At 37.3% G+C, this 12,499-nt stretch overlaps 1 protein-coding gene across 6 annotated transcripts in view; it reads left to right on the top strand.

Annotated features, from left to right (window-relative positions):
* Positions 1–11,423, top strand: part of EBF1 (EBF transcription factor 1) — a 502,532-nt gene extending 491,109 nt beyond the window's left edge. For 4 of the 6 annotated variants that reach the window (XM_061617502.1, XM_061617501.1, XM_061617499.1 and 1 more), the window contains exon 17: positions 8,238–8,271. Coding sequence is in view for 2 of the 6 variants with exons in the window: in XM_061617505.1 (XP_061473489.1) it covers positions 8,238–8,269 (32 nt within the window). In the remaining 4 variants the exon portion in view is untranslated. Of the gene's footprint in view, positions 1–8,237 lie in introns of all 6 variants that reach the window. The other 2 variants (XM_061617505.1, XM_061617503.1) reach the window with 1 other exon arrangement.
* Positions 11,424–12,499: the final 1,076 nt, after the last annotated feature.

Raw genomic sequence — 12,499 nt, 5'->3', positions numbered from 1 at the left:
CCACTAAAATAGGAGACCAGGCAGGTAAGGCCCCTTCTGCCTCTTCACTCACCTGCTGTGTGGTACATCTGAATTCATGCTTTCCACAGCGGGTCTGGGAGGGAGAGAATGACAGGGCAATGAATGAGTTGCAGTTACGTTGTCTTCAGATTTAGTGAAAGATTTAAAGGGTCATGTCCAGTGCTTGAATAGCAACCATTTTTACAGCTATGCTCACTACAGTAATATTGATATTGTGAATTAAAATTGGGCAGACCTAAAACTTCTGTTTCTGGTGTGAGCAAAGAAATAGAATAGCAGGAGCTGCAGCTTTTAAACTGTTGCTTTTTATCTCACTGTACATGAATTCTAGATTTACAATGTTAAGACACTGGCCACATAGGTAGTGATGTGACATGCCATAAACAGAGTGGTTTTCAATTCTGAAAATAAAATACGTATTTGATTTTGTCAATAAGTGCCCAGAACAGGCAGCAGCTCTGTAAATGTTAGTGATGGCCTCAAAGGAGAGAAGTGATAGCTTCATTGGCAGGACTTTGTACATTTAAACCAATTGTTCACGCAATGCACAGCAATGATACAAATCTGGATTAATGTATACTGCTATCCAAGGTTTTGTTTTTTTTTCAATTAATTTTTATTCAAATTTTCAAAATCAAGACAATACAAAAAGAAAAACACAAATTAAAACTAATACAATAAAAAGAAAAAAAAACTATTGACTTCTGATTTGTTGTAGTTCAGCTATAGGTCTATAATATATAACACACCTGTCTCTTGATAAATTATAAAATCACCTTCCTCCAGCAGTTATCTTAGTTGGTATCAAATCTCATTAACATCATATCATTTTATTCTTCTACAAAAAGTCAAAGAGAAGTTTCCAATCCTTGAGATATATGTCCATCAATTTTTTTCTAGATAGACATGTCAATTAATCCAACTCTTCAAGTCTATTAAATCCAGTAATTTCAAATCGCTCTTCTTCCTTTATCCATGTTGATTCCATCTTCCATCTTTACGCACCCAATAATCTTGCTGTCATAGTCATATAATAAGAGTCTGATAGGGATTTCCTTCATCACAAATATTTTCTTGCCATCATTTCCGAACGTATCACTGAAATATTGTTGCAGAACCGCATCTCTGTTCCTCTTTTTTACAGAATGCACTAGCACATCTCTTGAAGGGTTTTTCATTGTCACAAAACAGGAATTAATTCTGTAAACTTTCTCCATTTCAAGTTCCATCAAATCCTTCCAGTCCATGATTTTTTTTGAACCGATGATATCTTTATCTTCAATCTCTTCACCAATTCCTTCAGGGACAGCGCTGAATTCCAAACAGTAATATTTGTCTCCAGGATCCATCACAGCCAGGAAATCCAGATCTTTTTCCAAGACCATATTTAATCCAATCTCCAGGGCTTGAACCTTCCCTTTAATTTTTCTTTCATCCTTTTTTAATTTTCCAAATTTATCTTTGTTCTCCTTTCTCATAGAATCCTGAATTTCTTTCAGCTCCTGTCTCATTTCGCCAAATTCACATATCATCACTTGTCTGTTATGTCCGAGTTCTTGTTTTGTTAGCTTAATCTCATTCATTATTTTCTGAAACATATCTAAAGAGAAAGTCCCTTCTTGTACATCCATGATCTCAACCACCTTCTTGATTGTCATTCTTAAAACCAAAAAAAACACAATCCCTTCAATTTCCAATGTCCCAAGCAAAGAACAGTTTATTTCTTTATCCAGTTACAAAGGAGTTAATCTTTCAAGCCAGCTGACGTCACCCTCTAGACAAGACGAACTGCCTTATCTCTTGTATGTCCAAAAGTGCCAAAACAACTTTAATTCACAGCATCCAAATAATTAGTAGCAGGAAGAATGAGCAGATTCGTCAAAAAAAAAACAGTAAACCGGAAAAATAGTCCCAGACATATATTACTCAAAAGTCTTATAAATAATAAAAAAAATTCTCTTTAAATTAGAAACCCCTCAGCCGTTTGTAATCTTTATAATGCTGAATTCCATGCCAGCTTTTTGCAATAAAAATAAAGATAAACTATTTCTATTTTCTTCCCCTTAGCTCCGTGAATAAAAGAGAAAGCTATGACTCACCCAGGGTTTCTTAATTGCTGGTTCTTTGACAAATCTCTTTAGCTGTATTGATAACAAAATAATGAGAAAAGACAGGAGAATGCTTGCCTGTTAATCCGTTTTTCTTTGAAGAAAAAAAAACGGCTCACATAATCAGTTGAGCTGGTTGGAAATCCTAGCTCCGTCCGAGCTGCTGGAAGACCTTCTGTCACAGAATTCCAGCCTCCAACAAGCACAACAAAGCTCTGTGGAAAATCTCTACGTTTCTTCCTTATCCGGAAGAAATTTTCCCCAGTCAAAAAGCCCTTCTGACTGGTTTTAAAACTGAAAAAGTTTCCACCAAGACGGGAGCCCGTCCCAGAGGCAGCACAGGCGGAGCGATCCTCCTGGGAAGTCTGCTATCCAAGGTTTTGAACGGGGTCCACAATATACAATTGCAATAATAGTACTCATTCTATGTTAAACAATTATTCAGATCTGCTTTACTAAAATTGCACATCCACCTTGGCTGAGAACTATCCCAACTGTGAAAGGCCATCATGTAGGCAGCCACATCCATGAAAATAAAGTCATGGGTGTTAGGTAGCCCTACTAGAAATTGCTAATTAATCACTACACATGTCGCATCCCAATCTGAAATGCTCAGAGAGCATTCTGACATCAGCATCCATTTGTGTTTTGTTAGTCCTAAGATAAGCAGGTCACATTTACCTTTGAAATATGTACTTCATGAGGGTTCCCCCCCTCTTTGTTTTTCTTCTCTATTTTTAACAATAACAACAACGAAACACAAAATTGAGCCTTCAGGGTCATTGGCCAGTTCTCTGGAATGCTCTGCCAATGGAGATTCAGCAGGCTCCTTTTTTTTTAACTTTTAAATGCCTGCTTGAAAACCTTTCTGTTCCGCCAGACTTATGCAGGCAATTAAGAAGATGCTTTTTTCGCAACAGTTGACCTTTGTTTTACTGTATTTCAATGATTTTATTGTATTTTGTTTAACTTGTAAACCGCTTTGATTTTTTTTAACAAAATAGCAATATACAAATATATTTATAAATATAAACAAATAAATAAACAGCCTAGCTGATGCTGTGTCATGTTGCAGCATCATTCCCAAGGACATTCTGACCCAGGAACTCAGCTGGGCTGCTGACAACAGCCAAGGCACCACTTGAACCAGCAACTTTTGTTGTTCTTGTTTTAAAAAATGAGATGAAACTCATACTTAGAGGGAAGAAACTTCTTAAAATCACCCCACACCCCAAAGATCAATTTTCAGAGAGTGTTTCCCCGGCCTCAGAAATTGGAGGAAAACTCTGTGATGAAAATTTCAGCCCAGTAAGTAGTGTCAGGCTTTTCTCTCTTTGGGATTTGATACAGTCATGTTTTGCTTATGTAGCTTAGAGATCAGCTAAACACTTCTATAGGGCAACAGTCATATTCCACTGGTAGTGGTGTTTTTAACCACACAGTTTGTAAAGTCATGAAGTGTTTGCTTTCCCCCCCTTTTTCTTTGATAGGTGTTCCTCATAGATCATCTTCATATAAATCAGGACATGATGGAGAAAAATAATACCCATTCATGGTTTTTTTTAAAAAAATTCCTTTTGTCAGATTTCTGGGGGGGAAATTCTGTGATATCTTCCTTTTCAGAATCAATTTCACATTGAACCAGGAAAAAGCTTAGGTGGTCTTGTTATACAAGACACTTAAAGTACAAAAGTAGCATGATAAGGCCTTGGCAGACTGGAAATAAGAAACCTTTTAAGGAGGAAGAAATTCAGAACGTCATTCTGCCTTTTGACTTGTAATTTAATTCAGAAGTATTAGGTTTCTTCAGTAATAATAACGATAGCTGTTCTCTGAAAACCTATATGTATGCTATATTTTATTCCATTTCTCTTCCATTGGCACAGTCTCTTCTATTTATCTATAGTGAAATGTTAAACTTTCCTAAAAGGAAGAATCATCTTCGCTTAGAAAATCATTGCAGTTAACACAAATGCCCAATACAGAAAATCTGTGAAAACATTTTATTCACTTTCAGTTATTCCTTTATATCTAGCAGCTTAGCAGTGGTCATTTAGAAGGAACAGTGAAGGCTACCTATATGGAGACAAGTCCAAGATGATAAAGGTTATGCATGAGGCCACACAGAGGAGTTTTTCCCCTGTACACCTGTCCATTTCTTATTATTAAAGTTTCAAAACCCCAGAAAAATAATCACCATAACAGAATGCCTTAACATCCTCTTATAAAAGAATTCCTAATGGTATATGGATTATCATCTGAGTCTGGTGCATGTGGTACCATAGAGTGGTGGAAAGATAAAAGACCTTTTCCTGGTGCTGAAAAGTCAACATAATAGGGCTTCCTGTGAGCCTCCCTAGAGTACATTCCACAACCAGGTACCACCACCTAGAAAAGGAAACCAAGTGTCAAGTGTGGACCTCCAGACCTCTTTATCTGGGCCTTAGTACTCTCCCCATACCACACAGCTTTCCAAACCACAAATTTATTATTATCATTATTGGTAGTATTAGTATCAGTATTATTACATTTGTTGATCTCCTCATATCCTATGGCCTCTAGGTGACTTATGACAGATCTAAAAAGATACAATCTAAAACAGATTTTAAAACATACAATATAATACAAATTTCAAATCATACAGTAATATAAAAATGTAAAAGCCGGTCAAATAAACTAATACAGCACACCTTAAGGGCCAAAGGCCTGAGGGAAAAGGAAGGCTTTTGCCTGGCTCCTAAAGATGGATAAAGAACATTTATTGCTCTGCTCACTTTTGCTTCTGCCCTTTCTACCACTGACAGGTGGCCCCCAGAAGGTTGCCTGGGAGGGCCTGTGGCCCTCAGATTGACAAAGGGTCCTCACCCCTGCCTTAGAAGGTTTTCTTGGTCACAACCCATGACCTCACTGAACCTCAGTTGCTGAAAGCATGAGGAGAAGAGCCTCAAAAGGTGACCTTAATGAATGGGCAAAATGACATGGAAGAAAACACTCTTTCAAGTACTATGGTCTAATGCCATGAACACTTTCAGTAGTTAGTAATGTTTCATTCAAAAAAGTTGAAACCTCCCACAAACTAGTGAAATTCACACCCACAAGATGTAGTGTTGGCCACCAATTTGGATAGATTTAAAAGAGAATTAGACAAATTCATGGAGGATGAAGCTATCAGTGCTACTAGCCACGATGGCTATATTTTACCTCCACTGTTAGAGGTAACCTCTGAAGACCAGTTGCTGGAACTGCATGTGGGTAGAGTGCTGTTGCATTTAGGTACTACTTGTGGGCTTCCCATAGGCATTAGGTTGGCTGCTGTGAGAACAGGATGTTGGATTAGACCAGCCTTTGGTCTGATCCAGCAGGATGTTTCTTGTGTTCTCTAGTTTGGAAATATCTAGATCATTCCAAAACTGTTAACATAGTAACTGCATTCCAGTATCTGGCTAAAACCATCTTTCTTGCTATTATCAGGTTTTCAATAAATATTTAAACATCCAAAATTTAAAATGTTAGACTACTCAAAGTTTAACATATGGCCATATTCTTGTATGTATTCAAAAACTCTTCCTCTGATTACAATTCCGTCAAGAGATTAAAGAAATCCATTGCTTGGAAAGACTTGATTCACATCAAGCTGGTCTTTTGAAGAATCAGATAGAAGGAGAGAGACATCAGATTTATTTTTAAAGGAAATGTCTGTTGTGCTCCTAGAACAGGTCATATCCTTAAAATGCCTGGTTCCATCTGCATAGATGTATTTTCATCCTTGCTCTTCATTCTTTATCTTCTCTTGTTTTGCTTCATTTGGGCATTGTTGTTTGCTTAAACTGCCTTCCCCTTGCTGATTAGTCTTGTAATTCATGAACATATGGTGATGTTTGTGGAATAAACATTCTTTCCCACTCCCTGGTCTGCAAGTCTTTCACTTTGCTTGGTTCTTATCAAATTACTGCAGCTGTAATTAAAATACAATGAATTTGAACCAGTTACAGGTCTGTGTTCTTCCTCAAGAAATCACTTGCCCAGATGTTTGAGATGGTTACTCTGATTTTAAATCATGGTTGCGAAGTGCTTCAGTCTTAAGACTATTATCACACACATAACCATGCAGTTGGCAGTTTAAAGAGGTGACCTTGTCACAACCTTCACTATGAACCACGTGTGACTTCCAGCTTAATAATGTGTTTCATTGCAGTGGGCCATTTTTGGCATTCACAGAATGACTAGATTATCCTTGCAGATCTTACTAGGTCTAAATGTTCATATGTCCTGATCCATAGATGAGTTATATTGGAATAATTTGATGTGTATTTGTTTCAGTTTCGTCCAACTGATTTCAGTGTAATTGTAAAATGGCTTCAATTGAAAGACCCTTAATTTTGTCTGAGGACTGGACTGAGTTACTTGTGCCACTGTGTGCTATAGAGCACTTTATTGTAGATGTGGCTTTGTGGAAACATAAACTGAATTCAACTTGGGCGGGAGAGTTTTTATCAATCAAAAATAGCACCTTTTCAAGGGCTGAACTGGAATATAATGTATACATTTCAGCGAGAGTGTGATTGCTGATGAAAATCTGCTTCTTTGTGGTGGGAGCTCTTCATAGCAGTGGTGATTTATGCAAGCCCTAATTACCTGGGTTAGCCTCATAGTGTGACTACGTTCAATGCCAACATCACACATACATCATGGCAGCTTGCAAATTAACTGCACAACCTGGGAGACGTATATATTCAGTGTTTGTATGCATTATTGCTTCTAAGTGGACCAGATTTTCATCAGCAGAATGCTACAGCAACCAGGTGTAAATAGTTTACTCAGCTTTAAAAAGAGGGGGTTTCTGTTCACTAATTGGCTTGTTGGATATAAAGGTGCATGTGTGACTATTGCCAAGAAAAATATAAAACCAAGGGCTTGAAGTCCCACAGATTGCAGAAGGTTAGAAATATATGCATCGTATTCACAAAATGGGTACAAGTTTTCTTTCTCTTACATAACACTAGAACTCAGGATCACCCAATGAATTTGATTAGCAGTAGATTCAGGGCAGACAAAAAAAAATTCTTTGCATAATGTGTCATTATTTTTATGAAATTCACTGCCACAAATAGCTGTGATGGCCACTGGCTGAGATGACCTGGAAAGGTGATTGGACACTTAATGAAGGATGAGTCTATCAATGGCTATTACCCATGATAGCTAAATAGAATATCCAGGTTCAGAGAGAGCCTATCTCTGAATATCAGTTGCAGAGGGATCAGCAGTTGGGAAGGGCTATTGACTTCATGCCCTGCTTGTGGGTTTCCTGAGAGCATCTGGCTGGCCACTGTCGGAAACAAATGCTAGACTAGATGGACCTTTGTTCTTGTTATGTTCTTATATAGATGGCAACAATAGTTTGAGACTATCATGTGTTTGTTAGCAGCAGTTACAACTGTTTTACAGTTGGGAGCTTGAGTATAATCAAAGTATGTTGCAGCTACATTTTAGTCTTTGCAGGATGTTTCCACAAGTTCCTTTTAAATGACATTGAAAGGAAAGTAGCCTTCTCCTCCTGCTTTTTTTAAATAGACTATGAGAAGAGGAACCATGTGTATGAGCAACCATGTGAATCTTTTTTAATTATAAAAATTTTAATTTCTCTCCAACAGAATTTAAACTGCAGTGCACTTGATTATTGTAAAACTTACTACTATCTGCCAAAGCCTAAGGAAGTTTGGATTGAGATTTATGGAGTGGCCTTCATTAAGCATCTTAATTAAGGATGTGAGGCTCATGTCATGCTTGCATCCTAACAAATGTGCTTGGGAGATGTATCCATGCAAGAACTTTTTAAAAAATCTAAGCTTATACATATGAAACAAGGTCTAAATCCAACAGAGTTAGGGATGCCTCAACCCAATGAAATCACTGGATTTAAGCATGCCTGAGTTGTATTTAGTAACTGCCTTTTCAGATATTATTTTTCCTTCTGAAAACTTCATCCAGCATATAATATGTAAAAATTCAAACTGTAGCACATCTGAATGAACTGGAAGAAAATATTTGGAATGCATGTTATCTTGGGTGGAGTGACTTATGTCTTTTTTCTTCTCCTGTATTTAACAGCTATATCTGGCATGATAGTTCCCCCCATGTGAAAGAATTGCCTTGAAGAATTTTACTATTGAAGAAGTTGGATTCTGCTTCGGAACAAAGTCTGACACAAGTCCCAGAGCGGAACTTTTAACTCAGGCCTTTTTTTTTTCTTATTAAGAAAAAAAGAAAGAATCTCATAATAACTGCAATGTTTTTAAACAAAATAAAATGGAAAAAAAAAGTCCTTGCAAAATAATACTGAAATTTACCCAGAGTGTGCAAGTGCAAGGTGTTAATTTGTCCTGTCTATCCCAGGTATTTGGGAGAGAGATTTATTTTGTGTCATGAAGAAAATCCACGTATGTCTTCTTGGTTTTGGATTAACTCAGTCACCATTTGTCTTTTACAAATCATAATGGGAGGAGGGGGTGCCATCGCTAAAGGCCCGCCTTGAGACTCTCTTCTAAAAGCTGTAATGAAGGGAAATTGAGTGTGTCAACACTTAAAATACGAGTTTGTATGGAACAGAAGTAGAAGTGCCAGATAGGGGTTTTTTTTTCCTTAGCGGAGTAATGGTAGTGCCAGTTAAGGGTTGGCTCATCTATGTCACTTCTCCAGTGACAGTTCATTCATCTGATGTTTTGTATTTTCGAGAAGTGTGTGTGTAGTTCTGTAAGGTGTTTGTGTGTGCTGTACATACACACACACACACACACACACATGCATTCTCTCTCTCTCTCTCTCTCTCTCTCTCCCCCTCTCCCCCCCCACTCATTGGGATTCCATTTTAGAGGCAGTGAGAATCCCCCCTCCCATCTTTCTTAGAATATTGTACTAAGGTGACTGTGTAAATAATGCAAGACAGAAAATTAGCAAAAGTGTAGCTATTAAGGACATGCATATCCCACCTGTACCTTGGAAACCTAGTGCCTCTGGATATAATGCTAAAAACTGCAGAATTAGATTAGCATGGCTCTCTCTCTCTAGCTTCTATCAGTCTTTCCCTAATGAGTCACCTCCCTAAGTACAGTTGAACCCCATCTACACATACAAATCTCTTTGGGATCTGGTGTGACAGGATAAAGGCACAAACTTTAGTATATTTATGCATATTCTCAAAGGAAAACTGGGTTTTGTTGTTGTTTTGGGTCAGGGGGAGAGGAAGAATTCATCCTGCCATCCCAGAGATGGCCGACAAGCACACATGCACACAAAATGACATGTCCATTTTGAGCGGCAATTGCTTTTATATCAGTCAACCCTTTCAGTTTGCAGCATAATCCCTTAAGCAACAGGTAGTGATGTTTTTGATAGAAAATTAAAATATGAAAAAGGGGGTGGAGGAGACAGAGCGTTATGTGAAGGTTTGCCAAGTAAACCTCGCAGGAATTTAGCTCTCATTACTTGGGGAGCATACTTAGTCAGATGCAGCAAACCTCTAAGGATGCATTACCTGATTTTTTTCTTTGCGTTGTGTTTTGTATGTAGTTATAAATACTGTAGATTTTTGGGTGATTTTTTTTGCCAAAGTTATTGTTCTATTTATACAATTTAATGTCTTAAGACAGTTTTTCAATCACAACAAATAAACACATAAAAGAATTAATGCATATTTTGCAAAATGAGCTCACTACCTTTAAGATTGCACATGCCTGCAAAATGAATTAAAGAAAAAAAGCTTTTTTTAAAAAAGAAGAATTTTGTAAAATATCCATATAAATAATGTATTTATCTTTGGAATTTGTACATTGCTTTTTCCCTGCAGCATCCCAGTTTATTTTATTGTGTATGTTTGCTATGTGAAAAGTGCTAATTTGTTTGGTCATTCACAGGTGTATTAGCTGTTTAAATGTGATTTTAATACAATTCATTTATAGGATATTTTAGTAATTGTTTTAAACCATGCTTCCATTTTTTGTTTAATTTCCACTCAGAAGCCATTGTCTATTTTTGTATTATTTGTAAGTTAAGAAAGTTTTTTTCCCAATATATGGCAAAAAGTAGCATATTATTCTTGTAGCATTTAGTTACGTAGATTTTAAAAAGTATCCTTTGCTTTTGAAGCTTATAAAAAAATCTAATGCTGTTTTACTCTATTAATATGCATGGAATCTCTCCCCTTTGGAGTGACGCATTTTTGTGCATTAAATATGGGGAGAAACTTCATAGAAATCAATGAAAATACTTTCTTTCTTGTCGGCTTGTATATTTCTCTGTCTTTCACATGAATATAAACCAGCAGATTGGATGCCTTAACAATGCAAATCATATTCATTTCACTTGTACATTGTACTGCGCACCAGAACTGTCAGTCATCACTAACATTCTAAGGAGAAAAAAAAGGAATCTGAAAAGCACAAAAGAACTGTTTTGTTACCTTAAGACAATGTGACTTTTTTCTAGCCGAGCTACAATGCTGCAACTGTGCATGCTTCCTGTATGAATTTTGCAATGGATTTCACTCAGATACACTGTGTGATCTTTTGGGAAGGGGAGTGGGGTGGGGAGGACAAATTTTTTAAAAAAATCCATAAAGTTTTTGCCCCTATAAAGTAAGACCACGCTTATATATAAGAAACTGGAAAATACAAGTAATATCAATGTATTGCTTCTCTGTAGTCCAAACATTTATTCTAATTCGCATGGTAAGCAATGGCACTGCAATGTAATCAAATTTAAAGCCATATTTTGTCCAGTGATACCCTCCATTCAGACAGAGTTGCACCTGTTTAGATACTCATAGGAAGTCATATACATTTATACCCCTTTCCTTCAAAGTCCAAAGATCCTTTGACAATATGTAGATTTTTTTCTCCAAGTATTTATAGTGTGCTGATAAAAGGAAATTTATATTTAAAAATCTCCCTGCCCCAAATAGATCCTATGACTTTTATGTGATTCTTAAAGATGCCGCTCTTAACAGAATATGGCTTTAAGTGGAAATGATCATGTTTCAGTCTTACAAAGTGAAGCCTCACATTGGCTGAGTTGTGTGGATGCTATTTCCTCTCCAGTGTACCAGACCGCATCTAAAATGAAGTCATCTCTGAATCGACTAATCTTTCACTTCTTAACTAAACCTTTTGGAATAGACACACACACTGTACAGTTCTATTGTTAGAGAAAACTAACTACTGTAGAGATTGTTATAATTTTTTTGCAGAAATTCAAGCTGTAAAAACTTTTCAACTTTCACAATATTTAATTAAAGTTACTTCCTGTCTGTGAGTGCAGCTCCTGGCCGTGTATTTATTCATTTGGCTCTGCTAAGTCAACAGACAATGAGAAGCGTTGAATATAAGACAGCAGCAACTAAACTGACCTGCCTTCTGGATTCCATTGTAAAATATGAAGCAGCAAAAATAGGAATAATACAGTGTGAGCTGTTTATGATAAATCTGCTGTAGAAAAAAGATTTTGAACTTAACAGTTCTGAAGGGAATCACCATGATCTTGGGGCTCTAGTGCATAAATGGTCCATTCATGGCTAGCCTAATGTCTTCACTGCTGGGGAATGCTTTGTGTGCAGGGAGGGAGCATAGCGCAGTAGCTTGGCACATACTTTGTACACAGGCAATCTCAGGTTTGGTCCTGGGATCCCTCACTAAAAGACCACAAGATGAGCTCTGCTGGATCAGACCAAAACTGTATCTAGTCTAACATCTTGTTTCCTATAGTAGCCAAATAGATGCTCATGGGAAGCCTATGGACAGGATATGACCACAATAGCTCCCTTCTGCTGTTACAACTGCTATTTTGAAACATGCTGCCTATGATCTTGGGGATAGTATACAGCCATCATAACTAATAGCCTTATCTTTCATGAATTTATCTAATCCCATTTTAACACTGCCTATAAAAATGTAAAAGGATTTCATCGAGCAGCATTGGGAAAGGCCGAAGGAAGCTGCCAGCTAGCCAGTACTGGCCTGCATTGTCAAACAGTCTGACTCAGTATGAAGCATCTCCATGTATAGTGGGTGGCTAACCTGTGGGCTGTCGATATCTGCTAGACTCGAATTCTCATCAAGTCCAGCCTGCATGGCCAATGATCAGGGTTGATGGGAATTGTAGCCTAACACCATGTGGAGGGACACAAGTACACAATCCCATTACTTATGCATCACATTCTTCAAAACAGAAGAATACTGGGCAGCCCAAAATACTTCAGAAAACCCTGAATCACAGTACATAGATTTGTAATCATCTCACGAGGGTATTGTATCATTACATCATTATGGATCAAACAATACAATAATATGGGATACGCCCCAAGTGAAAAAGTATATGTT

The sequence above is a fragment of the Rhineura floridana genome, chromosome 3 (assembly GCF_030035675.1).
Source record: "Rhineura floridana isolate rRhiFlo1 chromosome 3, rRhiFlo1.hap2, whole genome shotgun sequence".
Classification (NCBI taxonomy): Eukaryota; Metazoa; Chordata; class Lepidosauria; order Squamata; family Rhineuridae; genus Rhineura; species Rhineura floridana.
This window is presented reverse-complemented; position numbering and strand designations above follow the sequence as displayed.